General features: G+C 37.3%; 1 protein-coding gene across 12 annotated transcripts; it reads left to right on the top strand.

Annotated features, from left to right (window-relative positions):
- The first annotated feature begins 372 nt into the window (after window positions 1–372).
- On the top strand, window positions 373–9,622 carry LOC100248162 (putative disease resistance RPP13-like protein 1). 12 transcript variants are annotated; one of them, XM_059741794.1, is made up of 15 exons: window positions 373–5,283; window positions 5,408–5,466; window positions 5,566–5,683; window positions 5,764–5,837; window positions 5,966–6,113; window positions 6,363–6,522; window positions 7,042–7,232; window positions 7,328–7,477; window positions 7,714–7,817; window positions 7,988–8,027; window positions 8,145–8,223; window positions 8,327–8,365; window positions 8,586–8,696; window positions 8,804–9,029; window positions 9,126–9,622. In XM_059741794.1, exon 1 carries the CDS (start codon window positions 1,024–1,026, stop codon window positions 5,212–5,214), a length of 4,191 nt encoding a protein of 1,396 aa, XP_059597777.1. In that variant the 5' UTR covers window positions 373–1,023; the 3' UTR covers window positions 5,215–5,283; window positions 5,408–5,466; window positions 5,566–5,683; window positions 5,764–5,837; window positions 5,966–6,113; window positions 6,363–6,522; window positions 7,042–7,232; window positions 7,328–7,477; window positions 7,714–7,817; window positions 7,988–8,027; window positions 8,145–8,223; window positions 8,327–8,365; window positions 8,586–8,696; window positions 8,804–9,029; window positions 9,126–9,622. The 12 variants fall into 12 exon arrangements, with proteins under 12 accessions (XP_059597777.1, XP_059597774.1, XP_019079747.1 ...); XM_059741791.1 differs by having other exon boundaries at window positions 7,328–7,494; window positions 9,131–9,622; XM_019224202.2 differs by having other exon boundaries at window positions 7,328–7,494.
- Window positions 9,623–14,605: the final 4,983 nt, after the last annotated feature.

Below are 14,605 nucleotides of genomic sequence, written 5' to 3'. Positions count from 1 at the left end.
TGATTCTATTTTTGTGAAATTGAACTAAAGCCAACATTAGCAATTTCTAAATATTTACAAATAATTTCTGAATTCATATTTTTTAAAATTTAACAACATTAGCTTGCAATTTTTCAATGCATGATTCTTTGATTATTTTGATTGTTGCAGAGTAATATTTTCGTACAGGGGCCCTGCTTTCCGTCGCTTCATGTTTGGTTTTCTGACGTTATCCTTAACTCTCTGACCCACCACCCAGTGCGGTGTGGAAAATTGCAGGGTGGTCCAAGACTTGAATAATCAAATCATGTCCAATGGATCCACTTGCCAGCTTGCCAGCTGTTGCCTTCAACTCCTTATCTCTTACCTTCAGTCTTTGATAATTGGCTAAGCCTTGATACAGCAAGCAAACCAATTGTTTCACAAAATTTGATTTAGAGATTCCTCTCTAATCAAACTTCGCAGGCAAAGCATGGCTTTCAATTCATCTTTAATCAACATTATCGTTTGAAGATGCAGCGAGGTAGCAAGGTATCTCTACTTCAGCCTAATCACCAATCTATATAAAATAAAGGGAAAACTTGTTTACTCTTCTTCCTTCAACCTTCTTCCTTTTCCCATTCACAAGAATGGTATCCTGCTTACAGAAGTCATTTGCTTTGTCAGAAAATTGTAGAAGGGTTTTAAGAAAATGACTTTTTTATTTATTTATTTAATAGTAAAATAAACTTTGAATTAGAGGGCCCTGCTTTCTGTCACTTCATGTGAGTATGTCACCCACCCCTAAAACCAGTGTAGTGGGAAATTGGAGAGTGGTCCAAGACTTGAATAATTATCTCTCCAATGGCTCCACTTAGCACCAGTTGCCTTGGATTCCTTCTTTTCCCTTAGTTTCTTCTTCTTTACGTGTGAGCCCCACCACTCTGAAGGAGCAGAGTCCACTGTCTTTGATAATTGGGGAAGCCTTGATAGAGCAAACCAATTGTTTTTTATTCTCTTGTTTCCACTTGGTATCCTACCTCTCTCTTTCCCTACCAACGAACCATGGAAGTTGTTGCAGAGGTTGTTCTTTCTTACTCCCTTCAAGCTTTGTTTAACCAACTGCGCTCCCCTGATCTCAAGTTTGCACGCCAAGAGAAAATCCGCGCCGAGCTCGAAATATGGGAGAAAAAATTATTGGAGATTGATGAAGTGCTGAATGACGCGGAGGAGAAGCAGATCACGAAGCAGTCGGTGAAAACGTGGCTGGGCGATCTGAGGGATTTGGTTTATGACATGGAGGACATCTTGGACGAGTTTGCCTACGAAGCTTTAAGAAGAAAGGTGATGGCGGAAGCTGATGGTGAAGGCAGCACAAGCAAGGTACGCAAGTTTATCCCTACTTGTTGTACTACTTTCACTCCTATTGGTTGTATGCGTAATGTTAAGATGGGGTGCGAGATAAAGGACATTACCACCCGATTAGAAGCTATATATGCCCAAAAGGCTGGGCTTGGTTTGGACAAGGTGGCTGCTATAACCCAGTCTACTTGGGAAAGGCCACTCACTACATCTCTGGTATACGAACCTTGGGTTTATGGCAGGGATGCTGATAAACAGATTATAATGGATATGCTGCTTAGGGATGAGCCCATTGAAACCAATGTTTCTGTAGTTTCCATCGTGGCCATGGGTGGTATGGGCAAGACCACACTAGCAAGGTTGGTGTACGATCATCCTGAGACAGCCAAGCATTTTGATCTAAAGGCCTGGGTTTGTGTATCAGATCAGTTCGATGCAGTGAGAATAACCAAGACAATCCTCAACTCGGTCAGTACTTCTCAGAGCAATACTGATTCACTAGACTTCCATCAAATTCAAGATAAATTGGGGGAGGAATTGAAGGGAAAAAAATTTCTTCTGGTTCTCGATGATATGTGGAATGACAACTATAATGATTGGCGTTGCTTACAGTCTCCCTTTTTGTCGGGTTCACGAGGCAGCAAAATCATAGTCACGACACGGAGTAAGAAGGTCGCAAATATAATGGAAGGAGATAAGAACTTGCACGAGCTACAAAATTTATCAGATAATGAGTGTTGGTCGGTGTTCAAGAAACATGCATTTGGAAATAGCAACATTGATGAGCATTCCAATTTGGCATTGATCGGCAAGGAAATTGTAAAAAAGTGTGGAGGCTTGCCTTTGGCAGCAACAGCACTCGGTAGTCTTCTACGCCATGAACAGAGAGAACATGAGTGGAATGTTATTTTGACTAGCAAAATATGGGATTTACCGAGTGATAAATGCGGTATTCTTCCTGCATTAAGATTAAGTTATAATCACCTCCCCTCTCCACTGAAGAGATGTTTCAGTTATTGTGCAATATTTCCGAAAGACTATGAATTTGATAAGAGAGAACTGATTCGCTTATGGATGGCAGAGAGTCTAATTCAACACTTAGAATGTCATAGGCAACAAATCGAAATTGAAGATTTAGGCGCTAACTACTTCCAGGAATTGTTGTCTCGATCATTTTTTCAACCATCAAGTAGCAATAAATCCCAATTCGTAATGCATGATCTCGTTAACGATTTAGCAAAATTTGTTGGTGGAGAAATATGTTTTTCTCTGGAAAAGAATTTGGAAGGTAATCAGCAGCAGACTATTTCTAAAAAGGCTCGTCATTCATCATTCATTCGTGACCGATACGATATCTTCAAAAAGTTTGAAGCCTTTTATGGGATGGAGAATTTGCGTACGTTTATTGCATTACCAATTGATCCATTATGGGATTATAATTGGTTAAGCAACAAGGTACTTGAGGGATTGATGCCCAAGCTACGACGCCTAAGGGTGCTTTTATTGAGTGGTTATCGGATAAGTGAGATACCAAGTTCAGTTGGTGATTTGAAACACCTTAGGTATCTTAATTTATCCAGAACAAAAGTCAAACGATTACCTGATTCACTGGGTAACCTCCATAACTTAGAGACATTAATATTATCAAATTGTCGGAAGCTTATTAGGTTGCCTTTGAGCATTGGAAACCTAAATAATCTTCGACACCTTGATGTGACCAATACAAATCTAGAAGAAATGCCTCCACGAATTTGCAAATTAAAAGGCTTACAAGTATTGTCTAATTTTATTGTGGGTAAAGACAATGGTTTGAATGTAAAGGAGTTAAGGAATATGCCCCAACTTCAAGGGGGACTTTGCATTTCAAAGTTGGAAAATGTAGCAAATGTTCAAGATGCAAGGGATGCTAGTCTAAACAAGAAGCAGAAGCTTGAAGAATTGACGATAGAGTGGAGTGCTGGGTTGAATGATTCACACAATGCAAGGAATCAAAAAGATGTACTTGACTCTTTACAGCCACACTTCAATTTGAACAAACTAAAAATTGAGTATTATGGTGGTCCAGAATTTCCCCCTTGGATAGGAGATGTTTCATTCTCGAAGATGGTGGATGTAAATCTGGTGAATTGCAGAAATTGCACATCTTTACCGTGTTTGGGGTGGTTACCCATGCTCAAACACGTAAGGATTGAAGGGTTAAAAGAAGTAAAAATTGTGGGTAGAGAGTTTTATGGAGAGACTTGTCTTCCCAATAAGCCTTTCCCGTCCTTAGAGTCTCTATCTTTTTCGGCTATGTCACAATGGGAAGATTGGGAGAGTCCATCTTTATCAGAGCCATATCCTTGTCTCCTTCACCTTGAAATCATAAATTGCCCCAAATTAATCAAGAAACTACCCACTAACCTACCGTCCCTTGTACATTTCTCCATTGGGACATGCCCACAGTTGGTGTCTCCACTTGAAAGGCTTCCATCTCTTTCTAAATTAAGAGTACAAGATTGCAATGAGGCGGTACTAAGGAGTGGATTGGAATTGCCTTCACTCACCGAGTTAGGAATTGATAGAATGGTAGGGCTCACCAGATTACATGAAGGTTGTATGCAATTGTTGTCGGGGCTTCAAGTTTTAGACATTGATAGATGTGATAAATTGACGTGTTTGTGGGAAAATGGATTTGATGGTATTCAGCAGTTGCAAACTAGCAGTTGTCCCGAGCTTGTATCCTTGGGAGAAAAGGAAAAGCACGAGCTGCCTAGCAAGCTTCAATCTTTGAAAATTAGGTGGTGTAATAACCTAGAGAAGCTTCCCAATGGACTGTACAGGCTAACATGTCTTGGAGAGTTGGAAATCTATGATTGTCCAAAGCTGGTGTCATTTCCAGAGTTGGGGTTCCCGCCCATGCTTAGACGTCTTGTTATTCATAGTTGTGAAGGTCTACGATGTCTACCTGATTGGATGATGGTGATGAAAGACGGTAGTAATAACGGTAGCGACGTGTGTCTCCTTGAATACTTGCACATACATACGTGTCCATCTCTCATTGGTTTTCCAGAAGGTGAGTTACCCACCACGCTCAAGGAACTCAAGATATGGAGGTGTGAAAAGCTAGAGTCTCTACCGGGGGGAATGATGCACCATGATTCCAACACCACCACCGCCACCAGTGGTGGTCTTCATGTCTTGGACATTTGGAAATGTCCATCTCTCACATTCTTCCCCACAGGCAAGTTTCCCTCCACCCTTAAGAAACTTGAGATTTGGGATTGTGCACAACTGGAGTCGATTTCAAAGGAGACGTTTCACTCCAATAATAGTTCACTTGAATATTTGAGTATCCGGTCGTATCCCTGTCTCAAAATTGTACCAGATTGCCTCTACAAACTCAGAGAACTGGAGATTAATAATTGTGAGAATGTGGAGCTGCTACCTCATCAACTGCAAAACCTCACTGCTCTTACATCACTTGGTATCTACCGTTGTGAGAATATCAAGATGCCCCTATCCCGATGGGGCCTTGCCACACTTACCTCTCTTAAAGAACTCACCATTGGTGGCATATTTCCACGAGTTGCCTCCTTTTCAGATGGTCAAAGACCACCGATTCTTCCTACAACCCTCACCTTTCTTTCCATTCAAGATTTCCAGAATCTGAAATCTCTATCCTCCCTGGCTCTCCAAACCCTCACCTCACTTGAAGATCTATGGATCCAACGTTGCCCTAAGCTTCAGTCGTTTTGCCCAAGGGAAGGGCTGCCTGACACGCTTTCACGACTATATATCACAGACTGCCCGCTCCTAAAACAAAGGTGCTCGAAAGGGAAAGGGCAAGATTGGCCCAACATCGCCCACATTCCCTATGTGGAAATAGATGATAAAAACGTCTTTGAGCAATAATAAGTTGAGGGATTGCAGAACATAGAAGCAAACACCATTCAACCCTCTCCCATCTTTACATTAAACAAGGTACGCCTGTTCTTTATCTTTCACTCCTCAATACCGCGTTCAATCTCTCATATACATTATAGCAATTTCCCCAATTGATTACTTGTACGTTTCTTACTAGACTTTTTGTTAAAAATTTGCCTAGGAAGTGGCTTTTGAAATGGCTTGTAGCTTGGTTTTCTCTTCAATTTGACACAATTCTAGGTATGCATCACTGCCTCTGCCTCTCCAATTCTATTTAGTAAATCTTGTCCATAATCTCCATGGGGTACACACTTTTCCTTTTTCCTTTGTTCTTTTTAGTTCTCAGTGACCATTGAAGTTGAAGAGGTGATATGTGATACTTACAACGATAAAAAGGATAAGAGAGGATCCATTTATGCCATTCAAGGGCAGGTGGAATATTTAGCAATAGCCACTGGTTAGCAATGTCTTCTGATTTTTATTCCATCAGTTGTACTATTCAATTGCATTTTTTAAGTATAATTTTCTGATTTCCAGAATAGAGTTCAGGCTGACATACAGAGGAGGCTATACTAGAAGCAAATGCAGTTTATTAAAGTTCGATTGCTATGGTAATTAGATGGCTTTATCAATTCCCCTGTGCAGCCATGATTTTTTTAGTTCAACTTATTAGATGTCATCATAGCTACTATCCAGTGTCTTGTCATCTGGTTATTAAATTTTTACATTTATGATGCAGGTTCTCAAAGAGGATGGAACTCTAGGTATTATATCAAAGACTTCAAAGTATGGAGTGAATGCAGCTAGTTCCAGTTGTCCCCTGTTGCTCTTTTTTTTATTTTTTTTGAGTGTCAACAGGGGACAAAGAATAACCCAGCAAGACTACAGTGAGTCACCGTCATCTATATATTTTGTTTATTTATTTTTCTATTTTGATGACTAATTTTCTTGAATTTTCTTCTTGTCCACTGGATGCTCATTCCCAACATGCAATTCTTCCTCTTTCTCTCCTCAATATCACTTTCTATTTCCCATACATATATTTGCAATTTGTTGCCATTTAACTCGGCTACCTCTGAACGGTAATAATAAGTCTTACAGTTTTATGTACCAAATTGTTTACATTGATGATGCAGGTGTCAAAAGGATGGGTGCAAAGTATCACAGGAGGTCATGTGGTCTTTTCATTGTGCTAACTGATTGGAATGTTCATCCTATATCAAAGGCTCATTGGCACTTTATTACCATTTTTTAGTACGACTAAAAGAGGATAAAATACAATCTAGCAAAATTGTGGTGCGTGACTTTCATTTATATAGTTGATTCTATATATTATTGTGTTCTAAGGACTATTTTTGTAAAATTTTCTTCCTTTTATGACTTGTGATAGATTCTTCAGTGCTTTACAGAGGTCCTCTGAATCAAGATTTCATTTGCATCTTTAATAAATAAGAACCTCTTCTTGCCCTCCTGGGGAAGCCGCTCATAAGGTTGTATGATCTTTTATTTCCTTTGAAAGTTGGGAACCATTCAGTGCATGAAACTTGTCTTTCACAAGAACTGGTTTTCAATTTATCCCAAGTGGTATTTTCTCTGTGACTGCGATAGCCCAGAACTACCTAATGGAATTATTACATAGCAACAACAGCAGCTTGTATCTATTCTAATATATCCCACTTGGTTTCCAAAATGTGAGCTACTGTCACATTTACATATGCCTAGTTGTACAAATTTGAGCAGAAACAAAATGGTTTTGCTTTAGTTTCTCAAATTTTTGATTTGATGAAACCATATCTCTTCTTTTGGAGTTTGCAGGTTTAAAAGGTGCATGTCCCAGGTGTCAGAGTATAAGTATTTTTCTTCTTGTCGAAGGGGATTCGGGTTTTATATTTGGAGGCTCCATGTCTATAGTGACTGTGGCAAATTCCTATTGCTACTTGTTTTTGTTTCTATTGTTGATGTTAAGAGTGTAGAAAGAGGATAAACAACAGCTTAGCAAGATCATGGTAAGTTACAATTTTTATTTTACATTTTTATTGGTTTTTTTAGATTCCTATATTTGCTAACTTTTTTTCTAAATTTTCTATGTTTATGACTTGAGGTGTTCCCTAAGCACCAATCCTTGGACACTGCTTAGTTCACCTGTCTTCAGTAGACATGAAGCTATTTTTTGTGCTATCTTGGAGAAGCTGCCAGTAAGACTGAATAGTCATACATCTCTTGGAGAGTCGAGAATCACACATTTCTTTAGGTTCCTTCTGAGGACTGGTTTGTCATCCATGTTATAAAGTCTTGTGCTCAGTTGTTGTGATTGTTTGAAATTGCTCTCTGATGGAACTATGACCTATATAAAGAACAGTTTGTATTTGTTTTACATTGATGAATTGGTCGTCTTTATGCATTATTTTGCAGAAAGGATTTTTATGAGCACTACTATTTTCTTTTCATCTCATTTTATATTGATGCATTTCATGTTACTCCTTTTAGGTGGATGCGCAATGCTGATCCAGCTTTCCTCCTTTTGGATGTCTTTTAAACCATTGTTAGGATTCATTAAAATGAGCTTTATCAAACATACAGATTTTTTTCAGGTCAGTTACAACTTGTACAAACCTTATGTAACTTGAAATGCTTTATTTTTAAACTAGTATATTTCTATTGGCAACTTACATGTTTTTCACTACATTTTTTTCCAACAACGAGGAAATGAGGCATTATTCTTGGTAGCATACTATGATTCACTGAGTATAAACTCTTGCAGATTGAAAGAGAGACGATTAAATATCATTCAACAGTGATCAGTAAGCACTCTTATATGTTTACAACTTCTTCATTTGTATGGTTTGCCTTTTATGCCATTTACTCTCTTATTACTCACATAAAAAATGTCTGATTTACCTTTCAAATATAAAATGCAGTTATGCAGGAAGGCCATAAATTGAATCTGATAAGATGGAAAATGTGTTTCTGGACAATTTTGTGTTCTTGCATTATAAGGTTTAGTAATTGTGTTTAGTTCTACAATAAACAACCTTCTATTGACTTTGGATTTGGAATTTAACTCTAATGAGCGTTTACTTATTTTTACTACGTTTTTCAGGAATCCAGTTAATGAGATTTTGCTGACAAAAAACCAGAGGTTTGTTAACTCTCGTACAAATTTATATCCCCCTTCTTTGACAGTCTTTTATATCGGAATTAAACATAATGGTGCCTTTGAATTATCTGAATATTGGAAGCCAATTAAGGAGTCATGCAATGGCGTGTTGTTAAACTTGATATACATACAAATAAGATCCATTATGTTATTTTTCTTGCTAAATAATCAAAACAGATGCTTTTGATTTTGAATGTTTCAGACTTTGTGTCTTCTGTTTCACGTATGATACTATCGTTGATTGGTGAACCGGGAATGTCGTCAAAAACTTTGGAGCTTGACCATCTGGCCTTTTTCAATTCCTTAGAGATTGGTAATAATCCAAGGATCAATTGTTTTCTCAATGTGGCTTATGCTAGCATTAGCAGATGTGAAATTATCACGACTGTTCATTGTAAAGAAATCTTGTTACTGTGGCAGGAGAATAGATTGCAACACGGTTTCAAAATTTTGGAACATCGGCATTAACACCTTTCTGGGACTCAGATTTCTAAATGGAATGATGCAAGGCATTGACACATTCTCAGAATTCTTTGAGATTTCTAAATGTGATCTTAGTGCCTTAATGAGAGGCTAACTTTCTTCAATGTTGGTAAAAATTGCAGTCTGTATATATTGGATGGGCATCATTCCATGGGCAAGAAATGTATGTTGCTCTATCTTGACCTCTCACTGCCTCACATCCTATTGCCTGAAGCTCCATTACCTGCCATAATTAAACACCTTTTTATCATTGTGACAGAATAGGTTTTGCCATATGGGGAGACGATTTACAACTGCTGTGCCTCTTGATTTACCCTCAAGCATCTAGCCTCGCGTCAAGTATTTGGAATTATCTAGCTGATCACCAGACAACCTTCAACTGACCTCAGAGACTTCGTACGAAGTAGACTCAGTGCAAGTGATTCAGAGTCACCCCTACCTAATCCATCTCCGTGTGTCTGGGAAAACGAGGTCCATCAGATGTTATGGCCATTATCTCATGGCAGTGGATGTTTTGAACCGGAGTCTAAAATGAAGTCATCACTGGATGTTAAGGCCATTATCCCACTGCAGTGGATGTTTTGAACCAGAGTTTAAAACCCAATCATTGACAAAGGCCATAGTGATGTCATTGATTTTATTGTAAACCCATCAAAAACAACATGAGATTCACTTTGATTTCCAGTTATGCAAGATCTATATGAGCTCAATTGTTTTGAAACTTGATTCATGAATACCATGCTGACATTCAGTTCAGGAGTATCATGTACCAGAAGAAGGCACCAAGTAATTTATGTCATCCACTTTCAGGATTCCATCGGCAACTCCAGTTCATGCTCAATTGTTTTATTAACTACAGTTGCTTTAAATGAACATGTCAAATTACAAGTGCTAAACTAGTTCATTTCCAATCAATTGGGAAAAAAAGGATAAATAATTCTGAACAAGGAAGCCAAGTGCTTGGTTTCTGTTTTAACTAGGAGAACAATTGAATCATATTTAAGCTTTAGCATAAGTTTAAAGAATATTTCTAGTCTTGGAGAATGGTCACTTGGCCGACATCATAGACCAAAACTACAACATTTTAAGACTTCCACAGAAGCAAATTGTTTCCGGATACAGTTATCAAAGATGAAGTTCAGAAAAGCCAATGAAGGCTAATGTTGCCAAGCCATATGAAAAGTGGGAACTGAGCCAAAGCAATAAGGAGCAAGAGATAGTGATGCTTGCTGGAAACATAACTCCTCACCTCTGCAAAGAGGACTCTCTTTATTGTTTTTACCAAGAATATTCCCATGCATAGGCATGCCCAGGGCATCAAGAAATAATATGAGATACTCCACATGATCCCTCTCAAGGACAGCCAAGCACATCCCTGTGAAAGTGTACCCTGCTATGCCACAATGTCCAGAAAGGGTGCCTCCCCAATACCCAATGAAAGCAATGATACTTTCAGCAGTGAGACTTGCAAAAACCAGCCAACCAATCCCTTGATGAATAGCCCATTTAGAGCTTCAGGGCTAAACCTGGCAGAAAATGAAATAAGTTACAAAAAAATTGTGAGCACATAAGAGGGGGATGACCATAATGCCAAAATCAAATTTGTGGGTTTCAATTCAACAGCAATATGCCATGCAAGTTTGAGATGTAAAATCGACCTGCCACAAATAAAAGAAGGGTTGTTTATGGAGACATAACCATTGGTTGAAAAGGATAGAGAAGCTGTCTAGAGACATGAGATGCTCCTTCTGTTGAAAGTCTAGAGCAACCAATCAGGAAGCTGATAGGTTCGCCAATAGATCATATCTCCCCTCGAAGCCAAATGCCTTTCATCTTGTCTTCACCTTCACCCTTGCTTGTTTTGTGTTTCAGTGGTGGACTTGGATATTTGTGCTGTGGGCCTTGGGTTGGTGTCTATTTTTTGTTATTGTCATTCTTTCTTCTACCTTCCTCTCATAACATCTTCTAATTGGGAGGATCTCCCATCTATAATTTGTAGCCTTTTCTCTACTTATAATACTAACGTTGTTTCTTCTGAGAACAAAGCCCAAATCATTCTTTTCAATTCTATCATTTGTCTTACAACTAATAATATGGGCATGCTAAATCTAAAAGTGCTTTCACATTAAAAATAAAAACAAGAAGTTAAGAATATATATATATATATATATTATTAAAATCTATCCTCCAATATCAACAATATAGAAAAAGCACACAAGATATATACAATGGCTATCGAAAGATGGCCAAAAAATGGAAGGGAAAACAAAAAACAACTCCCTCCCTTAGGAAGGATCCAACCAATCAATAAAGTTATACAATGACATTAGTTTTCAATTCAAAACATTTATGTTATGTTTGGCTTTAGGAAAATGCTAAGGAAAGAAAAAAATGTTAAAAAAATTGTTTTCTTCTATTTAATTTTAATATAGAAAATATGAAAGAAAATCAAATATTACTTAAATTAGTTAGAAATTTATGTATTTTAAAATCATTTAATATTTATATAATGGGGAAAAATAAGTTAAATGAATTTGAAGAAACATATAAAATAATTATTGATTTTGAATTTCATTTTTTTATTTTTTTTGTTTTTTCTTTCCTTAACATATTTTCTCTTAAATTTTAAGGAAACCAGACATAGTCTTAGGTTATATTTGTTCCAAAAAGTAATAAAGAAAAAAATAATAAGGAAAGTGATTTTTTTCATATTGGGTTATAATATGGAAAATATAAATAAATAAAAAATCAAATATATTTAAAATTAGTTAAAAATCTATGCATTTTTAATTTTTGCAAATGGATTTGCTTCACTAACCTTTTAAATTAATCAAATTTAATAAGTTGCAAATAGGTTCCTTACTTAATCTTTTATTAAATACATCTTGACGTTGGAGATTGGCAAGCTATACATGTTGGGGATGGATTGCACTCATCTCAATCATATCCCGTTTATTCAAAATAATTCTCATACCCGTCTTATTAAAAAAATTAGACGGGACGGGGTAAGGTGGACTAGTATGCGAATTTCCCATAGGCAACATGTTTAACTTTTTTTTTTTTAAAAAATAAAATAAATTAAAATACATATTTTTAATTATATCAAAATAAATATATTTTATAAATAATTAAAATATTATAATTTTTTATAACTTATTTTATTAAAAATAGGAAAATAAAAATTAAATTAAATTAACATTTTAAATTAATTTTATATGTAATCAAGGTGGGGTGGGCGGGACTAAGTAATACCCGTTCTAAACTCATCTTAGGTTTTTTAAAAAAAAAAAAAAATCTCAAACCCACTTTGTAGACCCCGTTTGGGGCTCATTTTTCTCCCATTTTCTGCAGCTCACTTGCCAGATGGAGGGCTCTTTGAGAGCAAGTGCTACCTCGTGGTCGCCTATCATGGAATTACGTTAGTGTCAAGAAGATTCTGGAAAAAGTCGAAGTCGTTATGAAGGAGCGTAGGAGAGAGAGAAGGCAGATTCTGGTAGAGGCAAGGTGGTGTTTTGGTTGTTGTAGGGTGGTGCGTTTGGAGAGGGGGTTTTTTAGAGATATTTTGAGGGTATTCTTTCTTGGGGGGCAAGTCGGACGAGAGAAGAGGAATTCCTTTAGCTTCAGAGGGGGAATTCTTTTGCTTGGGGAGAAAGCCAGAGGTCGGAGAGGAGGAGCGTATGAGAGAGAGGAAAGACAGGAGAGTGATACTTTTTTGAGAGGTGGGTGTTTTCGTTGCCGCGGAGGAGGAAAACAGAGATAGGAGAGAAACAGAGAGGGGAGAGATTTTTGAGGTGCGTTCTTTGAGTTTAGGGAGGAAGCCAGAGGTAGGGAAGGGAGAAGCGTATTCATTTTTAGAGAAGAACCAGAATGAGCAGCCTAGGAGGAGAGAGGAAGTGACATAGCATTTTCTTTAGGAGAGATAGCTTGAGAAAAGGAAAGGATGGAGGAAGAAGATAGCTGAGGAAAGGAAGGTCGCGCTGTGAACTTCCAAGCAAGGCTATCTTGAGCTTGATACGTTTCCATCCCTTAATGTCCAACATCATCCATGAATATTATTTTGTGATTTGCTGTGGACATCTAGGGCCACAAGGTTGTTTTAGTTGAACACGATTGCCTGCATATACATGCTCTATTTTGTTCTCTCTAATATTCTTGATATTTTCTCTTGTAAATGGCTGGTTTCTCTTTTTGGTTTGATGTTTGATGGTTATATCCCCACCAATTTCATATAAAAAGAGAAATATATTTTATTTCATATAAAGGACTGACTACTATTCATTTAAGATATGACTAAAATACTTTTATTTTAATATTTTTATAAACCAATGATTTTATAATAATTTCTATTGCTACTTGCCTATTTTTTGCAAACCTTGTATCACAGTAGTTCAATGGAAAAACTTTTACTATATATGTTTCACTTTTGGGTATTTATTTATATCAATCAATATAATTAAATTGAATATATTTTGATTTTTTTAATTTAATCAAAAAACAAAAACCAACCTTTTAGCAATTTAGTTCAAGGAGATAATCCGTGAAACAAATGTGGGTTTTAACCTAATGATTCAGAATTGTCATTGTTAAAATGGATAATAATTGGTTTGGGTTCAAGTCCCTACTATTGCAAAAAATGTAGTTTTTTCGTTTTAATATTTTCAGGGGAGACCCAGGGCAAAAGGGAGTTTAATGTTGTGTAATATTATATATTTACATTCATTTTCTATCTTCAAACTGCTTCTGCATTTTAATGTTAATCGGAATTGCTGTCCACCAGCGATGGGAATACTGATAAGAATGGAGGTTGCCTATACCTAACAAAAACAAAAATTGAGCTAGAAATGGTGGTTGTTTTCACTGTTGCTTTGTGGATCTAAATACCGGGTCTCTTTAAAGTTGAACGAAATTTGAAAAGCTGAAAATGGAAATCTAGTTTGCGTGAAAGAGACGGCTCCTCTCTTAGTGGTTATGATACAGAAAAGAGTCACCGAATGCTCAGGCCAATGCATATACACCTCCTGGATCTTATTTAAATGCTCTTGGATCAGATTCCCCTTCCTGCAATCTTATCCCATTAAATTTGAAAGACTGATTTCTTCTTGGGGAGCAGTTGGGTTTGGGAACTGAACCACCTAAGATCTTTAGTGCTCCATAGGAACATTTCCTCTGATGCATTCCTAAAGAGATTAGAAGATTTATAGTAGCTGGAGCTAAGCCCGTGCTCAATTACTCTTTTCAGACCGGTATTCCAAGGAGTATCTCATACAGGTCAAAAAGGACGTTGGATGTCCTGATACCTACTTCTACTGGAAAAAAATCATGACTAGGACTTTGAAAGAAGGAGTTCTTCTGTGCACGAAGATAGAGGTTATTTTTTTTTTAGGATGAAAGGAGTCTCACAAAAGATTGTCAACAACTCAGGACGTTTGGGTTTAGTAGAGTCCCCTCAGCACTAAGGGGAAGCAGCAATCTATTTGCAGTTGACACATGGTAGTATCTTAAATATCAGGTGGCAAAGCGTTTGTTTACCTTCAGTGGACTCACTTGAGTTTGAAATTCCATTTGTTGAAATTGATGGTAATGGATACAAGGCCCTGTGGGTGGGCCGCGATGGTGGGTATGAGGTTCACGACCCAATGAAGAAGTCATGGACCCATCTAGGAAGCATGCCCTCACTATCAAGCTATCACTGCCACTAAACTTCATGTCACAGGCTGTGTCCGTGGATGGCCCAGTTTA

The sequence above is a fragment of the Vitis vinifera genome, chromosome 13, assembly GCF_030704535.1.
Source record: "Vitis vinifera cultivar Pinot Noir 40024 chromosome 13, ASM3070453v1".
In the NCBI taxonomy this organism is placed as follows: Eukaryota; Viridiplantae; Streptophyta; class Magnoliopsida; order Vitales; family Vitaceae; genus Vitis; species Vitis vinifera.
This window is presented reverse-complemented; position numbering and strand designations above follow the sequence as displayed.